This window comes from Myotis davidii, unplaced genomic scaffold, assembly GCF_000327345.1.
Source record: "Myotis davidii unplaced genomic scaffold, ASM32734v1 scaffold73, whole genome shotgun sequence".
Lineage (NCBI taxonomy): Eukaryota > Metazoa > Chordata > Mammalia > Chiroptera > Vespertilionidae > Myotis > Myotis davidii.
The window spans coordinates 3,597,260-3,622,648 of record NW_006286675.1 but is presented as its reverse complement, the minus strand read 5'-3'; the positions used below and the strand labels follow the sequence as shown (position 1 = coordinate 3,622,648).

General features: G+C 45.8%; 1 protein-coding gene across 1 annotated transcript in view; it reads right to left on the bottom strand.

The window, feature by feature from the left end:
- Positions 1-25,389, bottom strand: part of SLC6A11 (solute carrier family 6 (neurotransmitter transporter), member 11) — a 102,910-nt gene that overhangs the window by 75,728 nt on the left and 1,793 nt on the right. The window contains exons 2-5 of the mRNA XM_006758363.2: positions 24,058-24,192; positions 23,807-23,947; positions 21,485-21,575; positions 694-826 (exon numbers count right to left, since the gene is read on the bottom strand). Coding sequence (XP_006758426.1) covers positions 694-826; positions 21,485-21,575; positions 23,807-23,947; positions 24,058-24,192 — 500 coding nt within the window. The remainder of the gene's footprint in view (positions 1-693; positions 827-21,484; positions 21,576-23,806; positions 23,948-24,057; positions 24,193-25,389) is intronic.

Below are 25,389 nucleotides of genomic sequence, written 5' to 3'. Positions count from 1 at the left end.
TGATCCTTGCGGCACAGAAAGATATGCTCACCAGACGTCCCTGTGTTCCCCTACATTTCCCAGCCTCCCTGCAATTAGGTGAGGCTGTGTCTCAGGTTATGGCCAGCAGCCATGACTGCAGGATCCACACCCTGGCCAGTTAAGAGCCACTGTCTTCTCCCATTTCTCTTTACTGAGGAGCTGCAACCCTGGAAGCCACATGGTGTAAATAGCACAGCAAAGTAACGAGTTGGAAGTGTCTGCCCTTCCCTCCACAGACCCCAGGTAGGAGAGATCTCGGGTGGGTCAGTGGAGGCAGCCAGTATTACCTGCACTAGCACACATCTGCAGCACATGTCTAAATTACAAAAACAACCTGGTAGTAGTTTAGCACTTCCTGGTTTCCAAAGCACTTTAATGCCCCTTCCCATGTGCCCCTTTACTGACTCTCAACTCCATAAGAAGACAGGATAAGGCTTTTTTATTTCACAGATGAGTAAAATGAGGTTCAGAAGGTAGAAGTGAGTAGCCCTGAGCTGTGAGACAAATAAGTGGTGGACTGGGATTCTAGCTCTGGGCTCCTGAGTGGACTCCCTGTCCAGTGCTCCTCCTACCTCCCAACTTAAGAGCTGGTCTTTGCAATGTGAACTCGCTGGCACTCTCTGGGCCACCTGTGAGCTGTCTGCACTAGTTGCTTTAAGATGCGCCTCTTACCTTTCCTGTGGACTTGGTCCCCTTCCAGATACAGAAGTAGCAGATGGTCCAGGCTGCCAGGAGACACAAGGCCAGCTCCCAGCGGAGATTCCCAATGTGCTCAATCCCATCCGAGATGGCCAGGACCCGGCGCCTGCAGAAGAAAGGGCCATGGGTTACGGGGGCTGGAGAGGGCCTGCCCCAACCGAACCTTGAGCAAAGCTAGTGCCACAAAGGGGCAGGGACAGCCTCTCCTTCCTTCACCCACCATCCACCATTCACCCAGCATCCTCTGAGCCAAACCCAGGGCTGGGGGTGGGGACCTCAGAGAGGATCAAGACCCAGTCCCCTGCCTTCATGGAGTCACTCCATGGGGGGAAAAAGGGCCCAGTTAGCAGACGGTCCACAGTGCAACATGGTAAGGATATGATGGGAGAAGTACAAGGCCTTTGGTTAGACCAAGACGCCCCTAGCACACCTCAGGGTCCTGGGAGACCACAGGAATGTCCATAAACACTCAGGTCCCTACCTCAGCGGAGATCACACACCCTGGCCAATGGCACCTGTGTCACTTCAGATAGAAGCTTTCAGAGGCAGGTGGTATGGTTCACCATGTCTCCTTTCCTCTGCTGTTGATCATGACAGAAGCAAGTGTCAAGATGGAGCCTCTAGAAGCCTGAGCTCCTGAGTGACATCATGAACCCTCCTGCCATCCTGTCTCAGAAGTGTTGTGTGAGCAAGAAATGAACCCCGTTGCTTTAAGCTACTGAGATCATTGAGGTGTTTGTTACTGCGGCATAAACCAACCCATCCTGACTGTTAGAGCAGGGCCAAGGAAAACTTCCTGGAAGAAGTGATATTTGAGGCCACTGTGATAGATGATGGAATTTAAGGGTAAAGATTGTTTTAGGTTGAGGGAATAGCATGCACAAAGGCCAGAAAATGAACCTGGGATACTTGGGGAATGCTGGAGCACAGTGATCAGCGATCAGAGGGGAAAGCAGGAAAGGTAAATAGAGGCATCATCGAGAGCCTTGAGTAACATGCCAAGGGGTAGGGGTGTCCCGAAGGGCCCAGGCCACAGGAGAGAAAGGACCCCTGGGTGCGCTGAGCCAATGCTTCCAGCTACACAGTCCCTCAGAACCCATCAATTGTTCAGAGTTGACACAGGACTGGCTCCCAGAGACCATGCCTGGGGTTTGTGTTTCTTTAAAGTCAAACTTGCCACGCTCCATATTGTGCTGAACCATGGCACCAACACAAACCCCCTCCAAACTTGCTCCACGAACCCCATCCCGGCTGCCAAACCACCCCCACCAGACCACGCCAGTCGCCTCAGTGCTCTGGGAATGTCCTTTGAGAAAGCAGCTCCCATCCCACCAAGCATGAAAGCCTCCCTCAGTGTCTGTCTCCCTGGGAATCCGCTCCGGGCCTGATTCTGCATTAATTACTCAATGACACCAATTAGCACTGGTCTGCAGGCTCCTTCCAGCCCCAACCCCCACAGGGGAAATCAGGCAGTCCCCCAAATAAAATCAGGCTGTGTGCAGTCATGGATTTAACTCAAAAGGAAACCAGCTCTCAACCTATAGCCAGAAGTGGGAACATCACATAAGTATGTATTTATTGAGCAACTACTTGAGCCAGGCATTACATTAATAACTAGAAGCCCAGCGCACAAAATCACGCAGCCCCGTCCACCTGTGCGAACAGCCCCGCCCACCTGCGCTGGTCTTTGGTCATTACAGTGTTAAGGCCACAGGCCTTTCATAATATAGATAAGGTACTGAGGGTAAAATGGTACACATGGCATGGTTCTTGTCCTTGACTATGAAAAATTAGACACAAAAGAAGTCCAAGTTATTTGAGAAAGAACAGCGATGGCCACATAGTTTTAGCAACCATTATTTTATTTGCATCTTATGTCTTAGCAGCCTCTGGCTTTAATTCATTTGAAAACTACAAGCCTTATTAAACGAAACCCTACACAGTATCTATTATTTTAAAAGAGCAGTGGGCCCCAGAGCATAATCCTTGTGGGGTACTTGCCAAAAGACAAACATCCCTTCACTCCATCCCAGATCCACTAGGTCCGAATATTTGTGGAATGGTCCCTGGGAAGCTGCATTTTGCCACGTTTCCCCAAGGAGTACTGGCAAGGAAGGAAGACCCACCAACTCCACCTGAATAATTTTCAACCTTTTATTTATTTATTCATTTATTTTTGGAAAGGGGGGCTTTGGGGAGGCAGTCAGGGATCCTGTGAGAAGCTTCTTTCTCCCCAGAAATGCCCTGAAGTAGCCCCACTCTCAACATTCTTCAGGAACTTCAGGGGGCTCACTGACCCCCTTGTCTCCAGATTAAGAGCCTTGAAGACAACATATACCCACCATCTTGCAAACTAACCCCCAAAGTGCCCTGATAACCCATCAGCTGGTGAATGAGAAGGGACAACCCAGAGCAGGACAGAAACTGCGTCACTGCCCATGGAAAGACCTGTGTGTGCTCCGTCCCACTCCACTCCAGCCTCTGAATTTTTCATAAAAAAAAAAAAACACACAAAAACCCACTTACACAAGGTCCTCAGCTAGCAGAGATGCATGCACACACATGCCTTCTTATTGAGGTAGTTGTTTTCTGAACCGGGGAACTGAAAGCTGGAAATGACAGAGACTGAGGGAGCAAGAAGGAGCAGACCAGCCAGGAGTGGGCTGGCGCGGGTCCCCTCTCTTCCACACTTTGGATGCTGTGAACTTTTGAGTCATGCAGCCTGCTTTGGCGCCCTCTCGCTTAATTGAACAATCTCATTCCCAGAATGGGAAGCAGATTACTAAAAGCTATGCGGGATGAATTGCTCTTTTGTTTCACCAGACACTATTTGAAAACATCCTCAAACCATTTTCTTTAGGAGTTACCAGCGCTGACTCTAACTAGCCATGGACCTTGGGTTTCTAAAGAAAGCGGGCTCGGGGGCCAGGTTCTCAGCCTGCAGGGCTGTGGGGTTGTTTTGAAACCCACAAGGGCAGCCTTTGAGAGCATGGGGGCTGGGCACTCAGCTCTGGGGACTTGGAGAAGGCACAGCTCTTCCTGGGAAAGAGCTTTCTTAATGACCTGGCCCCATGAAGCACTGGGACAGAAGAAAGGTCTGAATAAGGAAGAGTTTGCTGCCAACACCCTGGCAAAGAAAGGACTCAGGACCAGACCTCCCAATACTGGCCAGGGAGCGGGAAATGCTGAAGACTAGATGGGGCCCTTCGGAGGGATTCATTTACTCGAACGAGTAATATTGCGTACCTACTATGAGCCAGGCACACAGATTCTTCAAGAAGCACCTTTTTCAGGCCATAAGAGTAAAATGTTTCTGGAGATTTCCACCCAGAGACTGACATCTCAGTACAATGCCCATGCTTCTCCAGCCATTGGCACGTACAGAGATGGGCTCCAAGTCCAGCTCTGCTCCTGCCCAGCGGTGTGTCTGTGTGTAGGGGACATCCCCTCTCTGAGTTTCAGCTTCATCTGTAAAATGGGAGCGATGCTATCTCCCCCTTCTCCAGGTTTTCAAGCATGAACTCTTCTAACCCTCTCAACAATCCCTGAGGTAGGTACAATTATTTTCACCATTTCAAAGATGAAAAACTGAGGTACAGAGAGATTAATAACTTGCTCAAAGTCATACCACAAGCAAGTGTAAGAGCTGTAAACTGAACCCAGGGATCCCGACTCCGGAGCCCACACTTTCAGCTACAATGTTACCTGCCTAGATTCTCCTATGAGTTAAACCACAGCTTTCCTCTCTTCTTTATAAATTAGAGCTACCTATTGCATGCCCTAAGGCTACCTAATGTGTCTTTGTGTGTTCAGTAATAGCAGTATACAGTATCTGTCCTTTACCCATTTATTAATCTATACAAGTAATACGTACTAAAGTGTCTTCCGTGTGCCAGCTACTGTGCTATGCCCAGGGGTCCCTAAAGAACGGGTGGTCTAATGAGGAAGGCAGATGAATAAACAGAGCAGGGCGTGGAGGGTTATGACAGAGAAAAGCTGGGGACCCTCACTGGGACCTGGCCAACATCAGGATGGAAAGGTGGAGCTGGGTCCTGCCTGCAGAGTAGTTAGTTTGGTTTGCAATGGAGAGTTAGCAAAGAAGAAAGCGGACATCTGGGGGCAGAAAGGCCACCTAGAGCAAAAGGCTCGGTGAGGCCAGGGCAGGACACGGCATGTAGGGTCAGTGCAGCAGAAGCCAGGGTGAATAATGGGGGTGAGGACACGGCTGGAATGGCGAGCAAGGGTTGGACTACGAGCCTTCCTGAGGGGGATGGAAGCATGGAAGAATCTTAAACGGGGGTGAGACCCCATCAGATTCATGTTTCTGAAAACTCTTTGGCTGCAGTGGGAAGAATGAATGGTAAGGGTGAAACGGAACAGGGTGTCTAGTGCAGAGAACTTTGCCTGAATTTGGACAATAAATAGGGAGGGTCTGGACTAAGGTAGGGGAACTGGTGGGTTTGAGCAGCAGAGGTACAGGGGGCAGGTAGCAGGGAAGGGGGAGGTCTAGGCTGACACCCAGGTTTGTCCCTGGGTGGATGGCAGCTCATTAGTTGAGCAGGAGTGAACTGTCCAGTGAGGTAGAGGAGATAAAGCATCCATCTTTTAGACAAGAGGATTTTGAGATGCTTGTTGGACACCCAGAGAGCTAAAATGCCCCAAGGCAGCTGGGTCTCTGAATGCAAAGCTCAGAAAAGAGATGCAGGGGGAGATCAGGGTGTCCCGGGAGAGTCTGAGGCTGCCTGGGGAGTGCTGAGAAGGGGAGGGGAGGAAAAGGGTCTATAGCAGAGCCCTGGAACCCTGACATCTAGAGAGCGGAGAGTGGCAGGGAGCAACCAGAAAAGGTGAGACACCCTAACAAGGGGGCGGGGGAGGACATTCCAGCAGGGGAAGCGGCCCATTCGCCAAGTGCTGCAGAGCAGCCTGGTGAGAGGGAGAGTGGGACCAGGCCAGGTGGGTGAGGCAAGGAGAGCTGCTCACCTGGTGGGATGGACCTCAGATGGCAGGATAAGGAGGAGATGGGAGGTGAGAGCCTGGTGAGGTGGCTCTTTTGAGAAGTTAGGTTCTGACAGGCAGAGATGATGGTCCTAAAGGGGCCACAGGGTACAAGAGCTGTCTTACTTACACCTGTTTTGTTTTCAGGTTGGTGAGACTGAAATAGTTAATGGGAGAGAGCCAAGAGGGAGGGAAAAGTTTTAATTACAGGAGGGAGTTGGGGATAAAAGAGGAGAAAAGGGGGTAAAAGTCCCAGAGAGGAGGCAGGGAAATATTCCACAGGTGAAGATGCTATTTCTACAGAAACTGTAGGGACAGAGTTGGGGAAACAAAGAGGTGAGTTTAAAAGCAAACTCTGTCCATAGTAAGAGACACTCGGAGGAAGGAACAAGGAGCTGGCAGTGGAGGGGACAGTGGCAGGTGCCACTGAGAGCCCTCACCTCGCGCAGCATTCAGTTCTCAATGTGAAAGCATGACTGTCCTCATTTTACAGGTGGGGAAACTGACGCCCAGGTGGGTGAAGCAACTTGCCCAGATGGGGGCTTGAACCCAGGTTCTTCTGAGGCCCACACACCAGCTGCCTCACAGAAACTGGCCCCTGAGATGTCTCTTATTCCTTGGGTATCACCCTCACTGCCCTCTCTGTCTCTCCCCCACACAGAAAAGCTGAGTGTGGAGGGAAGGAGACAGCCTCATACCTGGAGTTCCCTTCCATACACGCCAGCTTCCAGAGCCAGGGGTGGTCTGACTGGAGGAAGCAGAGATGGAGCAGTCCCTCCTCCCAAGGCCACCGCAGAGAGCCTGGGAGAGGCCCTGTGGGAACGGCTCCCAGCACAGCCTGGGGAGGCCTCATCTTCATGTCCTGCACGGAGCCGGCAAACACATCACCTTTCTTAAACCTGCCACAGAGGAAAGTGCTGCCAGGGACGCAGAGACCGCCCCAAAAGTTGGCACTGAGGAGCTGGGCTATAAATAGCCTTGCTGGGTTGTCCTTTCTGGTCTCCCAAAGCAACAAACAAACAAAAAAAGGCCCATCACCAAAACAAATGTGCCTTCCCCGCCCCTCCAGAATCCCTCTGCCTTTGGGGTGCTGCTCACTTCCCTGGGAGGAAAGGAGTGCGGCCCCCAATTCACCCATAATGGGCCAGCTCCAGCACAACCCACAGCTGAGGCCCTAACGCCAGCAGGACCCTCTGGGGAAGAAATGGAGGCTTCTGCATCATGCATTCATCAGCAGGTAGTTACAGGGTGCTAACTCCATGCTGAGTGTCCTAAGGACTAGAGTTATAGCGATGAGTAAAGCAGCCTCGTTCTGCCCTCCTCTGGGAGTCTGCCACCCAGGATATAAAGAGAACACCATGGACAGTGACAGTTGACATTTCCTTCATGCTTACTCCTGATGTGAGTGCAATTGCTATTCCATTTCACGATGAGAAAAGTCTGGCTTAGGGAAGTCATATACCCAGGAAGGCAGAGGCAGAACCTTAAGCCACATCTGTTCAGCTTCAGAGACAGAGCTCGGGCCCACTGTCTCATCTTCCGGAAGAAGAAACAGAGAAACATGTGTAGACAAAAAGCGGCCACATGCTAACCTAACTTAGCGAAGGCCTTCGTGGAAGGCTTGCAAACTCAGAGATCTAAAGTAACCACAAGAATGGCCTGAAACTAAACCTTTTTAAATTAAAAAGCAGTCTATAGTGGGTAGTCATGTCCTAGGCTGGTATCCTCCCTGACAAAGATCAACTTTGATCTTAACTGAGCCTATTGTCTTTTTCATCTATGAAATGTCAGGGTAACTTGTAATTTCCCCTTTTCCAGACTCCTCAGGGCACAACCAATGCATCAGGGCATCAGGGCACCAGGGCAAGGACCGCAAATTCCCTCATTATTATTGTTATGGTGTTAACTGTTGACTGTTAACTATCCTGTACCTACCTATGTAAAAGAAGCATGTGTCTATCATTTTACTTTTTGCCCAATTCCAGAGGTTCCCCCTCACCCCACTTTGCTTCCTCCCATCTCCCTAATCTATCACCAATGGATTTCATGTAACCCACTTATATCTCCTCCTTGGACGGTAATTTATAAAAATAGGTAAAAAACTGTCATTCTCCGGAGCATTATCTCAATACTGATTGAGATTCTGCTTCCTGGCAATTGTTGACAATCTGGCTCAAATAAACTCACAAAAATTCTTTACAGGTTTGAATGTTTCTTACACTATCAATCAGGGGACAAAATTAGGGACCTACGCTGGCCTGAGGGTCCAGAGCTAAGGCTCCAATTTCTTCCATCACTGTAGAAATCCTCCTCTTAGGCCACACAGAAGTCCCCACCAGTCTCCAAACACACCCTGCACTTCTCCCCTTTCCAGAATTCACTCCCACTGTTCCCTCTGCCAGGAATGGCCTTCTGGGTTCTCCCAAGCTTTCAAAATTCTATCTGTCCTTCAAGCACCAGCTCAAATAATACAAAGCCTCACAAAGGTTTCCTGGGCCCCACCCGGTACCCTTAGGACTAGTCCCTCCGCCCATCTAAAGGTCCAGTGAGCATCCACTGTGTGCCAGGCACTAACTAGGTCAAGGGTCAGCAATTTTTTCCTGTAAAGGGCCAGAGTGTAAATACTTTAGGCTTTGCAAGGCCTATGGTCTCTGTCCCAGCTATCCACTTTACCCTTGCATTGTGAAAGCCTCCATAGACAATTTGTAAATGAATGAATGTGGCGGTCTTCCAATAAATCTTTATTTTACGGAAAGAGGCAGCAGATGGGATTTGGCTGGTTGTCTCCTGACCCCGGCCCTACTCTAATGCTTCCCAAAGAACACTAATCCTTCAAGACACCCTGTGTTCCCAGGTCACACTGGGACCTCATTTGAGAAAATGCTGTACACTGTAGTCCTCCTTAGAGAGTCTCAATGCTCATTGGAATATTAAAGTCTCTGAGATGTCCTGAATTAAAGACACCTCTAAAGCTTTGTGTCACCCAATGTTTCCTCAATTTATTAAGAAGCATTTCCCACTAAACCACAATGAGATATTGCTTCACACCACTAGGATGGCTATAGAAAAAAAAGACAGACAATAACAAGTGTCCTCAAGGATGTGGAGAAATAGAACTCTCATATACTGTTGCTAGGAATGTAAAATGGTTCAGCCACATGGGAAAAACTGTTTGGCAGTTTCTTAAAAAATTAAACAGAAAACTCAGCAAGTCCCTTCCTAGGTTATTCATAATAGCCAAAAACTGAAAGCTGCCCAATTGTCCATTACCTGAAGTATAGACAGACAAACAAAAAGTAGTATATTGGAACAATGGAATGAATGTTATTTAGCCACATAAAGAATGAATTAGTGATACCTGCTGTAACATGGGTGAACCTTGAAAACCCTATGCTAAGTGAAAGAAGATAGTGACAAAGGACAACACGCTGCATGATTCCGTTTATATCCAATGTTCAGAGAAGGCAAATCCACAAAGAAGTAGATGAGTGGTTGCCTGGAGGTAGGAGTGGAGATGAACTGTAAACATGCATGAGGGATCTGATTATGGCGATAGAAATGTCCTAAACCCGTATTATGGTGATGGATTCATATTTGGCAAATTTACTCAAAATCACTGACTTGTGCCCTGAGAAAGGTATGTAAATTATACCTCGGAATTATTAAAAAGTTATTAAGAAGGAGGTGCCCTTTACCAAGTGTCTGCCTTTCCAAAGTAATACTCCTAACATTATGCAGAGCACACTTGGGAAGAGAGCACCAGGCACTCTCCTGTGTTACCTTATTTTACTTCCTTTGTTCTGAGGGAACTGAGGCTCCAATATGGACCTTGCCTAGGATCACAATAGAGCCTGGCCTGGCACCCAGGTCTCCTGACCAGGTTCAGGGCCTGTCCTGGCCCTCCCTGGCCGGAGGGCGAGATCTGGGAAGGAGGAGGCAGTGAGAAGAGGAGAGTACGTCTAGAAGTGGGGACTGGGAGAGCTTCAGAACACGGGGCGGCGGGGCGGGGGGGGGGGGCCCTCTAAACTTTTTGCCTTGCAGGGAGATATGAACAGTTCTGCAGGGCAGGAGGCAAAGTGCAGAAGGGGAGGCTGAGAAACAGAGGCTGCCATCGCCTGTGGGACTCCACCACAGTTTTGTAATGCAGCCCATTTGCTCATGTGGAACACGGATCCCACCCACAGGAAAGGACCTCCATGCCCCCTGGCTGAGGTCCAGGACCATCAGATGCCTGACCCTTTCTCCCCATCAGCACAGCCCCACAGTGCTGCCCAAGCCTTCCCAGCCTTGCGGGCTCCTGCGGTACAGCAGCTCTGCATTACACAGAGCTGTAATGCCAGTACACTCCCACTGGCCCCTTTGAGATGTTCTGTGTTAAGGCTGGCAAAGAGCCACTGTCCGCCACAGAGGGATAGTGAGCAAGAAAGGACCACGTGCCATCAGGAAAAGCCCAGGGAGAGGAGGTCTGGGGGAGGGGGGTGTCTGCCACCTGCTCCCATGTACCCCACCAGGAGACCTCTGTTCTTTGAATGTCACCTTATCCACCTCAGCTGTGGTGTGGGGAGGGTGAATGGGCTGAGAATGAGCGAGATGCAGGAGAGGAGCTAATACTGACCAGTTACTTCCCCCCTACCACCATCACTTCATACTGACGGGACCTTGAAGGGTGGGAGAAGTACACCCATCTCACCCGTGAGGAGACAGAGACTCAGAATCACATGTCGGGTCCCCACCGGTTAGTGGGACAGTCAGACCCTCAGGTCTGGGGCTTCTTCCCCATCCTGGATGTCTTCCAGGGACAGCGAGGAGCAGAGGTGCATGAGAGGGAGAAAATCTGGAGAGTTTTACATACTTTCTCATGGTTTTGTTAAAAATAATCTAGAATCAAAATAAGGCACTAAAATTTGAAAACTGCCCATTTGTCCAGAAACAGCATCTTCTGAGTTATTCTGAGCCCAAGCCTGAATTAAAGTCCTTCATTAACACCTGGTGCCAGCACCCGCAGGGCCATCAGCTGTACACTGGAGAGGCCAGCTTCAATTTACATCTGTCATCCCAGCAGGTCAGAGTCTGCAGGTCTCTCAATACCTGGCTCAGCTGGAAACCACAGCATTCTGTTAGAAGCAAGTCTAAAGGAACCCCTCGAAATCCAGAGATCACATAACCCAACTGGTATTTTGTTTTGTTTTTGCAGGGCACTGGAGCCCTGTCTTCAGTCGTTTTTCTTTAGGGTCTCCTTCCCACCCTCTCTCCATCAATTATACCTCCCCATCTGTTGAAAACTCTTCCTTCCAGAGCCTAGGTCCATGGGGCTGCAGAGAGGAAGGTATGCATGCAGAGAGGAGGGTATGCATGCCAGTCAGCTTCTGCCCAAGATAAAACAGATAGCTAATGGCATTTCAGAGACAGGCAGATGGAGTGTGAAAGGGCAGAGGGAGGCAGGCAGGGATCAGGAGGCCTGCTTTCAGCCCAGGTCTGGCTTGCGCTTGCCAAAAGAGACACTGTGAACAAGTCCCTTAGCTTCTCCTGCCTTAGGATCCCCTGGCTTCCACTAATTAGCCTTGGGCTTGATACTTAAATCTCCCTGAGACTCACTTCCTTTGTCTGTAAAATGGGAACAGTAGGAGTAGCAGTAATTGGGATTAGTAAGTACTGAAGAGCTATGTATGGTCTCTTAGTATCCATTCTTGATCATTATAGATATTTGTATGTAAAATCACCACCACCACCCCAACAAATACTGGATGTCTTACACTAATTAGTGAGAAGCAGAGATTGACTGACCCAGAAGAGTTTTGTCTGCGGTCCCTTTTATGTCCTGATGGGTGTAGTGATGAAAGTTACTTAACTGCAGATAGGAGGTGACTACTGTATAATCTGATATGCAAACGTATCACATTTATATATCTGCTGTGCTTTAATTGCTTACAACACATTCACAATTTTTGCAATCGGTTAAATATCAAACAATTAAAATAAAAAGGACACAATATCCTGCTCAGGCAACATAGTGCCGATTGGGATTTGCTTTGGTGCATCTGCCGAGAGCTGTAAGGGGCTGCCAGACCCTCGCTCTCACGATGAGTCTGGTGTGGCAGAACCATCTACATCCTCAACTGACCTTCTCTCTGCTCTCCTTAAATTAGGACCCAATGCTTCCCTGGTGGGAGGATCAAGCCAGAAAAAAATCTCTCTCAGAGAGGCAAGCTCCTCTGTCCATCAGGGCAGAACACACAAGGGCAGGTAGCCCCAAAGAGCAGGGCCTTCTAGAGAAATTGTGGCTGCCTGGGGGGCAGTGGGAGCCAATGAGGCTGGCTTTCAGTTCTGAGTATATGAGGGGAGCAATCCCTCACTTCTCCAAAATTATGTTTGAATAATGGGAAAATGGATATTTTTTTTTCTTCTGTCCCTCTCCAAAGGCTGATTTAAAAACTAAATAAAATGTTAACAAAAATGATTTGTAAAAATAAATAACGATTAGTAAGGTGAAACCAGAGCTGTAAATGGGATGTGTCATTCAAACAGAAGGATCGTTACAATCAATGACAACTTATTCAGTGACCCCAGGGCTTCTACATTTTTACTAGTATCAAATAATCATGTTCTTGTTTTTTTATTTTTTAAAAATTCAAAAAAGTAGAAAGCAAAAAGTTAAATTCTCTCTTTCTATCCCTTTGCTTACCCCCATCCCATTCTCAGGTGATCACCACAGTTAATAGTGTCTTATGAATCCTTCCAGAATGTTCCACCAATTGTCTCCCTTACGAGTTTTTTTTTTAAACACGTTTTTATTGATTTCAGAGAGAGGAAGGGAGAGGGATAGAGATAGAAACATCAATGATGAGAGAAGATCATCGATTGGCTACCTCCTGCATACCCCGCACTAGGGATCAAGCCTGCAATCTGGGCATGTGCCCTGACCGGGAATCAAACCTTAACCTCCTAGTTCATAGGTCGATGATCAACCACTGAGCCACACTGGTTGGGCCATACATATATATATTTTTATACATATATCTTAATATACATATTATTATATGTAAGATTCTATACCTTGCCTTTTTCACTTAATCTTATCTTAGATATCTTTTCCATATTGACACCTTTTCTGCCTCATTCCTTTTTAGTGGTTGTGCAGGAATATACCATAAGTTATCTAATCATATTACACATATTTTTTTCTTACTTATTACATACAATGCTACCATCAACAAGGTGTACATAAATAGTGTGGTCATGCCTAGAGAACAGAATGTCAAAAGTGGAATTTGGGGACAAAGTATATGTGCAGCCCAAGTACTGGGAGTTGTTGCTAAGTTGATTTCTGCTGCTATCTAAAAGCCGTGAGATTTTAGGCACATTCAAACGGAGCTTCCCATCCTCCCTTGTCAGGAAAAGCCCACCCAGAAAGTGCAGAGATATCTAAGTGCAAGTGGGAGGCTGAGGAGGCATTAAGAGATCAGAGAGGTGGTTCTTTTATCACCTCCGTGCATAGCATGACCAGGCAGAATTACCACCATCCTCCCATCTTTCTCGACAGGTGAGGGCACCAATTCCCACCCTGCCTCCCTTCTCTCCAGGCAGAGGTCTCAGCTTCAGGCACCTGGACTAAGCAAGTGTCCCACTACCCCTGCCCCTCTGGATGTCTATCTTCCTCTCAGACATAATCCTATTACTCCATAGATGCTACTAGAGGCCTGGTGCATGAAATTTGTGTACGGGGAGGGGGGTCCTTCAGCCAAGCCTGCACCCTCTTGCAATCCGGTACCGCTGGCTCCTAACCACTCGCCTGCCAGCCTGCCTGCCTGCCTGATCGCCCCTAACCACTCTGTCTGCCTGCCTAATCACCCCTAACCACTCTACCTGCCTGTCTGATTGCCCCTAAATGCTCTACCTGCCTGCCTCTAACCTCTCACCTGCTTGCCTGATAAACTCTTGCTTGCTTGCCTGATCGCCCCTAAGCACTCTGACTGACTGCCTGATCGCCCCTAACGGCCTCTGCCTTGGCCCCGCTGCGCAGCTTCGTCTGAAAGGTCGTCCAGAAGGATGTCTGGAAGGTCGTTTGGCTGTCTGGTCTAATTAGCATATTACTCCTTTATTATTATAGATAGCCTTTGAAGGCATCCCACAGGATCCTTTCAAGCCCTATAGAAAAGTGCAAGGTCCTTCAGGCCTGGCTCCAGCCTCGCTGGCTGCCTGCTCTTCTCCAAATATCCTCCCACTTCAGGGTCATTGCCTTCATGCTCCCTCAGCCTCAGAGCTAGATCCCTTACTTCTCTCAGGTCCCTGCTCAAATGCCACCTCCTCAGAGAAGCCCTCCTGAGCCTATGACACTTTCTACTCCCTGCTTGCTTTTTCTTCAGGAGACCAATCCCGACTTAACCTAATGCTTTCTGCTTATTTGGTTAGTCTCTGTCTGTGCTGACAGCTCCACCAGGGTCAGTCTCTGTTTCATTCATATTGTTTTCCAGAACCTACAATGATACTTTACACACAGTAGGTGCTCAATAAAGACTTATCACTGAACAGACACCCTGGCTCTTGCCTAACTCCTCAGCAAAGTCCCCCACCATTCCCCAGGCTCCAGATGCAGCCGTATTGTAGGTAAAGTCTGCAAGCCTCAACAAACAACTTCAGGTGGTCTGGGCTCTGGCCTATGCTACTTTCTCTACCTGGCGTGCCATTCACTCACTCCACAATCAATCACATGAACTTTTCATCCTTCAAAACCCAGCTAAACATTGCCAATTCCAGGAAGCCTTTACCGAAGCCCAGACATCTGGGCTTCCTATCTTGGCTTCATGCAAGCATCCTAAAGATAAAGTTGCCTTATATTTTAAAAAATTCTTTATTATTATTATTATTATTATTATTATTTTACTTTCCAGCTTTCCCTTCCAGGCTGTATGCTTCTTCAGGGACAGAAAGGCCCCCCACCCCATCTTACTGGCTATTGACAAGGTGCCCAGAACACAGTGCATAGCTGCTCAAAAAATGTTGAAAGAACACTCAAGGGGAAAAAATACACTAAGGGAGTTCTCCAGGTCCACTGCGAGGAGCAAACAGACCTGGCTGAGCCTTCCCTAAGAATGCTGAAAGGTACCCATGTAGACTTTCAAAGATCTGAATAAAGTGTTCCTTGTAAAATTAACTACCATATATTATACATGTACCATGTTCACAGCATACAGGCCTCATCTGATGTTCTCAGCAACCCTGACAGGTAGGTCCTATGACCATCCTATTTCTGGAGGACTAGGCAGAAGTTCAGGGTGGTTATCTAAGCTGCCATGTTCATGCACTGGGCAAGTGGCGGAAGCATAACTGTGAATGAAGTGATATACTAGGAGTGGAGCAATCCAATCGAGCAGAAGCAGATAGTGCCACGGAGTGCTGGATTTTGACTCAGACACACAGGCCAACTCTGAATAAGACTCAGTCATGAATCTACATGAATCTCTACCAGCAGAGGCAGGGACCGAGCAGGTCACCTAGCCTCAGTACCAGCAACTAAATTGGGCACCTCATTTACAACCCATCAAAGATCTTAGTACTCATTTTCTCCTTTTATCCTCACAGCAATCCGGAGAGGTTGGCAATGCAGGAAACAGGGCTAATCCCCATCCCCAAAATAGTAGTGTCAATCACGAACATTCTCTGTCTGCATTCAAACCTTCCGAAAGGACCTAAACTGTGCTGGGTTGGTACTGGTGAGGACTTCTTTAATCCTCATCTCAGCCTTGCAGGTAGGTGTTATCATCATTACCAGTTTATAGACAAGAAAATAAACTCCCAGGGGTTAAGAAACAGCCATTATTCATTCATTTACTCTTCCACTCATCCATTTCAACTAATATTTATTGAGCACCTAGAAAGCGCTGGCAAGATAATAGAAAATAAAGCAGAATTGTCCTTGCTGGCATGAGGCTTATACTTGAATGGAGGGAGAGAGAAAATAGACAAGCAAACAAAGACCTGAGGATTTCAGCTAAGTACTATGTAGACAATAAAACAGAGTGATGCAGGTTGAGAGGGGCAGGGTGCTGATTTAGCTGAATTGGCAGAAAGGCCTTCCCAATGACATTTGAGTTAAGACTAAATGATAAGAAGGAGCCAGACACACAAGGACCTGGTGAGGAATCTTCCAAACAAAGGGGCAACAAAAGCCTGAGACTGAGGGTGGGACAAACCCAGTATGAACAAAGGACAGAAAGAAGGCCAGTGCGGAGGAAGGAGATGGGCAGGGAGGAAGAGTCTGAGAAAAAGAGGCAGGGATAGGGCCTGGACCCACAGAGAGAATCAGGGTTTCACCCTTGCTCGTCTGCCTCCCCAGTTTTATATACAAAGAATAAAAAGCAATTCAAGTGGCCACGTGACTCCGAAATAGACAAAATGTTTTTCTTTTTTTAAATCCTCACCGAGGATATTTTCCCATTGATTTTTTAAAAGAGTGGAAGGGAGCGGAAGAGACAGAGGGAGAGAAACATTGATGTGAGAGAGACACATTGATTGGTTGCCTTTCGCACACGCCCTGATCGAATCTGCAACTGAGGTATGTGCCCTTGACCCGAATCGAACCCGCGACTCTTCTGTCAGCAGGCCGACACTCTAGCCACTGAGCCAAACTGGTCAGAACCCAAAATAAACAAATTTTGAAAAACTCTTCGTGTACACAAACCAGAAAAACAAGACCTCATCCTTTTGAACAAAGATATAGTCCTTAGAGCTTAATACGGGTCAAGCACACCATATGTGCTCAAAAGAATTTGTTGAATGGACACCATGCATAAGTGATTTCAACTGCATACATAGCAAGCACGAACTTGCTCACAAAACCCGAGACTAAAGGGACCCGAGAGACTGAGAAAAGACTATGAAAACAAAGTCCATCTGATGCCACCATGCTGGTTACACACATACTAGGACTCAATCCCACCAGAGGACACCAGCTCAAAATTTAGAACTGCAAACATATTTAAATAAATGCAAGGATACCAGATGCACAGTGAGTTACTAAGGGATACCAGGATGGCCAAAGTTTGAAATCTGCAATCAGGAAGAAAAGCCACTCCTACCCTATAGGTCCCCTGCTCGAGCCAGAATCCAGGACTGACTTAGGGCCTGAGCTGTTTTCACTGGCTAAGCTAGTAATTTTAATTATGCCCTGAAAAAGGAAATGGATACTCAAAATAGGGTTGGGGGCAGGGGCCCAAGGTCAAGGTGAAGCCATGGCTGTCCACGGGCGGAGAAGCAGCACTTTCTGGAGAATTTTATGGTAATCTGTGCCGGCCTGTCTCACCTCTAGTCTAGAGGGTTAGATCCGCATCTTATAGTTCTGCCTCCTCCAGCAATGCACGGTGCTCTTCCTATGTGCCCCGGGAGCTCAGACACTTGCCAAATGAATGAATATGCAATGCAGTCTACTCTGACCAATAATGTGGCCCTGAGTGAGGTCAGAGTGAGAGGCATTGAAAAAGGACAAAACGGGTGCACTGAAGATGTGAACGGAGGTGAGGTACCCGTGAGCCACAGCACAAGAACTAGAGAAGAAATATTTTTGAGGAAACCTGACCCAATACTTGAAGGGCTGTCACAGAGAAAAGGAATAAGGCCTGTTGTTTCCACAGCTTCAGAAGTCAAGTGTCGGCTCAACTTAAGGAAGAACTGCCTCCTAGAAAAGTATTTGTCAGACTATGTGTCGTATAATGCCAGCATTCAGGGAGTGAGGGTGGGGGTGGAGGGAGGAAAAAGATTTCATTGGAAAATACATTTGGAAATTTGGGTTAATCAAAGATAACAGATATTCTTTCTCTGTTAGGTAGCTTTCAGCCCTTCTCAAATTTATGTGGCCCAAAGAGTTTTTCACAGGATGCGATGCACATCTCCCAGAGTCTCTACATTCCAAGCTCTTCTCCCGGGGAGAGATGAATTAGAGCTGTCTTACGGAAGCACCTTCTGAAGGGGTGAGTGTCACACCAGCATTGGAGGACTTTTAGGATGCAGAATTCAACACTGTATAGATGATGCAGAGGCAATATGAATACAAAACTAGAACCTTGGGTTCCCTGTCCCATGGACTTTCACCCTGAATGACCCAGTCGCAGGCGAAAAGGTCCAGGGACACCTGCAGACACAGATTAACTGTCCCCTCCTGAGTCTGGGCCCAAATGGGTAGGTGATATGGATTGTAAAGGGATCCTGGAAGTAATCATGGCTGTTGCTGGGGAGCTGAGTGACAGGATGAATTCTTGCCAGAGCCCACTTTGACACTTCTTTTGTAGTATTTTCTAGGAAATACTGCCTCCCTGCCTGTCTCTCATGCATCTATCCTGAAATCCTTCACTGGGGGCCTTCCATAGACCAGCAGTGGTGAGTAGAACCAGAAAAGGTGCTGCTTCATGACTATCTATGGGAAAGTCAGACAATAAACAAGCATATTGCATAAATAATTACTTAATTGAGGTTTTCCATATATGTTACAAAGGAAATGAATGGTGCAAACAACAGTAATTACATAGAGACCTTGCCCAGTGTGGGATTTTAGGATGGGTCGTCTAAGGGAGCACAGAGACCATGCTTTACAGATCCTCAAATGTGCGGGGCCAAAAGGAGTTTCTGTGACAGTCCTCTGAGAAATCACGTCCTGATGGGGCTGGAAAAGGCCACACAGACCCACCCAGCACAGCAGCCACCCCTCGGGCGCTGTATTAGATAGATCCTCTCTTTAAGGCTCTGACTCATTTGGTCTGGGAAGAGCTGGAGAATTTGCATTTCCAACCAGGCGATTCTAATGCTGCTCCTCTGCAGACCACATTTAAATAGCACTGTTCCTCTGGGCATTTTAAAAGACCTAAATAAAGGTAGGGCCATACCATGTTCATGGACAGAGAGGCTTAAGCATAAAGATGTCAATTTTGCCCTAGCTGGGTTGGCTCATCGGCTGTGGACTTAAGGGTCCTCGATTTGATTCCAGTCAAGGGCATATGCCTGGGTTGTGGGCTCGATCCCCAGAAGGGAGTGCGCAGGAGGCAGCCAATCAATGATTCTCTCTCATCACTGATGTTTCTGTCTCTCTCTCCCTCTCCCTTCCTCCCTGAAATCAATAAAAATATATATTTTTTAAAAAGATGCCAGTTTTCGTTAAACTAACCTATAAGTTCAATACACTCCCAACCAAAATTCCTACAGAGTTGTTTGTTCTGATTCTAAAATTCATCTGGAAGATTAAGACAATTTTGGAAAAGAACAAAGTGAGGAACTTGCCTCACCAGTTCAAGACTTACAATAAAGCTACAGATGTAGTGTCACACAATTAGCAAAAGAGATGAACGAAACAGAACAGCAAAACCCAAAAGAGACCTGTGCTTTTAGGAAAACAATATATGGAAGATAGTCCTACAGATCAGTAAATATTGCTGGAGAAATTATTATTTTTAAAACACTGGATTCCTACTTCATATCACATGCAAAAGCAAAATTCCAGGTAGATCATACTCATAAATGTGAAAAAAGAAAACTTTAAAACTCTTAGAAGAAAATGTTTTACAACTTTGGGCTAAGGAAATATATCTTAAGTAAGACATCAACTATGCAAACCAAAAAGATTAACAAATTTTATTTCAGTAAAATTGAAACTCCTATATGCCATAAATAAATAAGAAAGAAAAGCCATACACTATGAAAAGCCATTTGCAGCCTAGATACTAATATTTAGAATGTATCAAGATTTTCTACCTATGAGAAAAGACAAACTATCCACAGAGAAAAGGTTATGAGCAGGAAGTTCACAGACATGGAAACCCAAATAGAGAATAAAAAACATGAATAGATGTTTGATCTCACAAGTAAATAGAGAATGCATATATAAAATAGAGAAATGCCATTTCATACCCATTACACTGGCAAAACTTAAAATCTCTGACCAGACCAAGTACTATCTAGTACAGGGGTGGGCAAACTTTTTGACTCGAGGGCCACAATGGGTTCTTAAACTGGACCAGAGGGCCGGAGCAAAAGCATGGATGGAGTGTTTGTGTGAACTGATATAAATTCAAAGTAAACATCATTACATAAAAGGGTACGGTCTTTTTTTTTTAGTCTTATTCATTTCAAACGGGCCAGATCCGGCCCGCGGGCCGTAGTTTGCCCACGGCTGATCTAGTATGTAAAGCAGTAGAAATTCTCACACACTCTTGCTTGGAGAAAAAATTAAACTAGTCCTTTTGGAAAGCAATTTGACATTATCTGATAAAACTGATAATGCATGTACCCTCCTGCCCAGCAATTCCACTCTTAGGTATATGGACTAGAAACCTTCACTTATGCAAACAGAGAAGCACAGCAAAGAAGTACTCAATGTGCTTAATAATAGTGGGAAAGTGGAGATAGTCTAATTGCCCATCCAGAGGAGCTGGCTAAATACAATGAAGTCTATTCATACATTGAAATACTATACAACAGGAAAAACAGAATGAACCAAAGCTAAACGTATCATAGAGACACATCTTTAAATCAATATTGAGCAACCGCCCATTCAGGCCTAGGCTGGGTTCCTAAACCAAGCCTTGAAGTTCCACCATCTCTGACCTGCAAAGACTTGAGCCGCGGTGTCTCATCTCATTGTAAAAATGTAAGTAAGGGGTACCGTTCATGTAAAATTTTTAAACATACAAGAAAGACCTGGGTACTATTTGGGTTTCGAATATGCATATAGCATTAACATGAGAATGATAAATCTAAATTCAGCATAATGACTTCTAAAGAGAGGAGAGGAATGGTACCTGGGAAAGAAATAAAAATCACTCACAAAATCACTGCTCCTCTATGCTACTAGTAATGAGCATTAAGATAGCGGAGGTTCTTCAATGAACCAGATTTTTTTCAGATGAAAAAGAGTCAGAAAGCATTCAGCCAGCCTTTGACCCACAAAGGAAGCCTCTTGAATACCGTGGGAAAGGGACCCCACTTTTACTGCAGATGCTCCTAAATCAGGGCCATCGTGTGCAGTTATGCAGGTTGACACTGCACAATTCTGGAGCACACACTCCCCAGTGTTAATAATGCCCCGCTAGGGGTCTGCAGCGAACAACTAATACAACCATATGTGGCAGCCCCGTAACTCCCAGGTCATAAGCCCCTTTGGAACATAGATAAAAAAAATTCCCATCTCCCGGGAATTACAATTATTGCCTGTAATGTCTGCGGATTCAGACACCTCCCCAACAACACTCGGCAGCAGCCTTACACTGGTCAAACACTTCTGGGGAAGAGTGCTCACAACTCTCAGAAGTACATACAGACAATGCTGTGAGACTAAGCTCTTCCTTAAGCACATTTGAAACCTGCCTCTCGATAACCTCTATCCATTAAAGTTCATCTACTTCAGCTATAGAAAGAAAGCTCACCTGTTCCCCCTGGAGAGGTCTGCTTTCCAGGCTAAATGTACTCTTGACTTAAGATTTTTGCAAACATCTTCTCTTTTGTTAAAAATACATTTTTAAACATTTTACCAATCACTTCTTGCCCTCACAAGCAACAAGGCATGCTGACATGTCATCAAGGAACAAGAAAGCATTTCTCTCAGCTGTCCCTTTGGGGAGCCTCTAAAGAGTCCACTCTGGCTCCCAGCACCATTAAATGCCCACGGAAGCCAGGAAGTGCAAGACTGGAGGAAGGGTCAGGCTTTTTCCACGGGTGAGGGCAATATTAACTGAGCAGAAGAAGGACGGTGCCCCCACAGGACAAGGGAGATGAGTCAGATTCCACTTACTCCCAAAACTCCATGACGGGAGAGGTGGCATTCTGCAGGGACACATGGCTGTGGTTGCTCATGTTCAGTTTCTGGAACTCCACACATTTCTCTACAGTGGAAACAAGACAAGAAATACAAGATTAACCTCCACAAGGCCTGGGTCTTGGAAAACATTCAGAGCTGATGGAGCAACTGCTCCAAGTAAACACGCCTCAAAGAACAGTGGGGGTAAAATCAATAACTTACAAACAGTTTGAGAGGCTTGGTCTGGTTGATTCAAACAGGAGGAAAAGTTTGGGGGGCAGGGAGCCTTTTCTCTCTTATTCTCACTCAATGTGCCCTATCAAACTTTCTTCCTGCCTTGTTCCCGAATCTCCTTCCCCCTTTTCCACTTCCCTGTCAAAGGCTTGTCTGAGTCTCTAAAATTATGTTTCTCAAAGTTCTTTTTTCTATAGTAAAACACATTCTCAGACACTTAAGTTTGACAAGGTATTCTTATTAAGATAATCATTAATCATGCACAAATAAATAACGAGTTACAAAGTCTTTGTAATTACAGCATTCATACAACTATAAATCTAGAATTAAATTTACCAATAAATACCAACTAAACTACAGACCCAATACAATTCAAATTGATAGCATAAAGCAGGTGTGTAAGATAATGCCATTTTGTAATGTTAAAATGGATTTCAACAGAAATGAACTGACAGGCAGGAGGCAGGGTCTATATTGGGCTTGGCTTGCCTATTTTTCCATGTGCTATTTGAGACTCAACTCTATCACCATCTTTCCCTGTTCATGCTTTTTTTTAAACTTTATTCCTATAACTTGAGGTGTTATAGGAATAAACTCAACTGGAACTTCATTTAGTACTAATGCACCATTTATGAATTAAATCTCTCTGCTCTTTTCTCCTGGGCTGCCATCATCCTATTTACAAGAATACATCTTCAATTGTAAACACAAATAAAGTCAGACACTGAAATATCCTGACTGTCCTGTTATAAGGTGTTGCACAGATGATCCAGAACCTGCGCATATTTTTAGAGTAGCCTCAAAATAAATATACACAATTAAATTACCATGGAGGACTCACAGGCCTCCAAGAATATGTCCTTGAATTTTAATTTGATAAACATCTCTAAGAGATCCCTGACCAAAGAAAGGTTAAGAACCAGGTCCTTAAAGAGACAGTGAAAAGTCCACAAAATGCAACAGGAGAGGGAGCAGGGCAAAGCTATGCAGGGCAAGAAGCTAGTTCATAGCACTTTCTAGGCCTAATACCTGCTGTTCCTTCTGCTGGTGACCAACATCCTACCCAATCTTGCCATAGCTCAGCCTTCAGGATGACAGGCCGCTTCCAGGGACAACCTAACTACAGGGATGGTGAATAGCTTACAGCATGATTGTCAATTTCAGTCAGGCAGTAGCTGCCTGGAGCACTGCTGAGACGGGTTCTGAGGTCAACACTAAACTCAAAAGGCAAGAGTTCTACGATTGATGAGTGGTGTAAGCTCTAAGCATAGGTACCACAGATATGAGTTGGTATGAATTTGCCTTCTCTGGATTATGACTCGGTCCTGAAAGGATGACAAATTGAAAAGCAAATACCAAATTAGAATCTAAAGTAATCTAAAAAGTTACTTATTCAAGTGGTAGGATGGGATAGTGAATTCAAATGTCTACCTGTGTTTCACAGGTAACGTAAATGAGCAAAGTGGACTGGGTGAGGATTGTGGCCTCATCCTAAGGTAACAGCTGCCTCTCTGCTGCAACCATTGCTGCCAAGCAAGAATGTGGGAATGTGGGTCTGGTGTTGCCAGATCTTTTCAATTTTTTCCAAAGAAGCTGGAAATCTTGATTTTCACGTGAAGTCGTCCAATTTTTCAATTTGAGCTGTCAAATAAATTTTTTATATTTGTTGGTCACTGACCTAAAGCCTAATTGGCTTACTGGCCCCATTTGCAATCCCTAAGCTAACCCCTTCATTTCACAAAGGAAAATCCAATGCCTAGAGAAGCAGGGCTGAAATTAGAGGCTGAATCCCTCATGTCCCCACTCTGCCCGCAAAGGGCTCAGTCTCTGTATTTGGCAAAGCGAAGAAAAAGCATCATCATCTTCTACCCACGCTAATTCCTGGACCAGGGCTCAGCTTAGGTTTCAGCACTGCAACCTATAGCATGGACCCAGGCCCAGTGCAGAACTGACCTACAGTTTCAGTGGAATCTGGACTCACAGAGAGAGCCCAGAGGTTAGCATTGATTCCAGGACAAAGACACACCCCCAATTCCAGGTCCCCCAGCTGGACCAGAAGAGAGACCCTCCCTGAGGGCATACCTGTGTTCCACTCATGCCCACAGGTGGCCCAGGGGAGCTCGGTGGTGAAGCAGTTGCACAGGTAGAAAATGGCCCATGCCAAGATGATAATGTAATATATATTTAGATGGGCCTCGATCACCTGTGTTGCATAACCAATGCCTGAAAGAACAAGGAAAGGGAATGATTTAAATCTTTGTCCACCTCACATACTCGTCATAACCTAACATCACTCAGGCATAATTTTATTTTCTGATTAACTCAATCTTTACCTTCAAATAAAGGGCAAATTTTTCTCCAACATGTAATGCCACCTTCACTCGTGAACTGTCCCAGAGCCGTTTCCAGGAAAAACACGGGAATTCCACAACAAATAAAAAACACCACATAGGGAATCAGGAATGCTCCTGCAAGAATGCAAAATATGGGAATGAGGTTAAAATTGCTCCCACCATTTTATGTTCAGCACCAGAAATCTTTACTAAGCACCTACTATAGGCAAGACAAAATGTTCTCTGAGCTGGAGTCCAGGTTGCCAGAATGAGGACCAGAGTCAGAAAATGTGGGCCTGGGCTTGTGCCCTCTGCTACCAGTTACTCTGAGTGATCTATCTCACATCTCCCTGACTCAACTTCTTCCTCTGTAATATGGGGCTTTAATACCTAATATCTACACTGCTTATCTCACAGAATTATTGTGTAGATAAGATGATAATGTAAAAGAGAGTGTTTCATTGCTTGATTTTTTTGTTTTTACATTTCACCCTCCAGCATAGGTCAAATTCATTCTCTCTGAATGTTGCATCCTTCCTTTTTATTTTAAAGTAACTTCAAAAGGCCAAGTGAGGGGACCCCTTCTTCTATTTACTTTGGAAATGACCTGTAAAATAGCTTCTTCATAAAGAAAAGTAATCTTAAGGAGATATGCAATGAGCAATATCAGGTGCCTATACCTGAGGCCCAGGTATGAAGCTGAGTTATAAAGAGTTTGCAGCAAGAATCTGTCCAGAAAGGCTGGCTTTGGATCAATCTGAGAAAAGACCACCAAAGCCTTAGTGCTCCTATTTTGAAACACAATATCCATTGCCTGTGCCATTCTGTAAAACAAATTAAATAACTGAGGTGAACATGAGCTATTATAACCAGAAAGGGATTTTTCCAAATCCCTCATTCTCTCTCTCTCTCTAATAACAAAGCATGAAAAACACATGCCATTCCCCACCATCTGATCTCACAAATGAAGGCTTTAACTGAAATTGCTTTTTGCTAAATGAAGTCTCTCTAACTGCAGGATCAATAGCAACAATTTTGATTAATCCTGATAATAGAACCATATCCACCAGGTTTTGAAAGGTTCTTAGCTTTTCTGTGCAAGACACTATTTTTAAAGTTTCACATTAGAAAAGAAATACTTTAAACTACCATTAAAATCCATGAGTAGAGCTGTGTGGATATTTTTTAAAAAGGTAAACAGTTGATAAACAGATACCCCAACAATATTAGAAGGCCAAAGTGTCTGAAAGGGGATAAGAGGGTGTTTGCTGGATTTAAACTTGTGATTAAAACAAGCTGCAGCAGCTTTCCTAATATGCTGTAATTTACTTT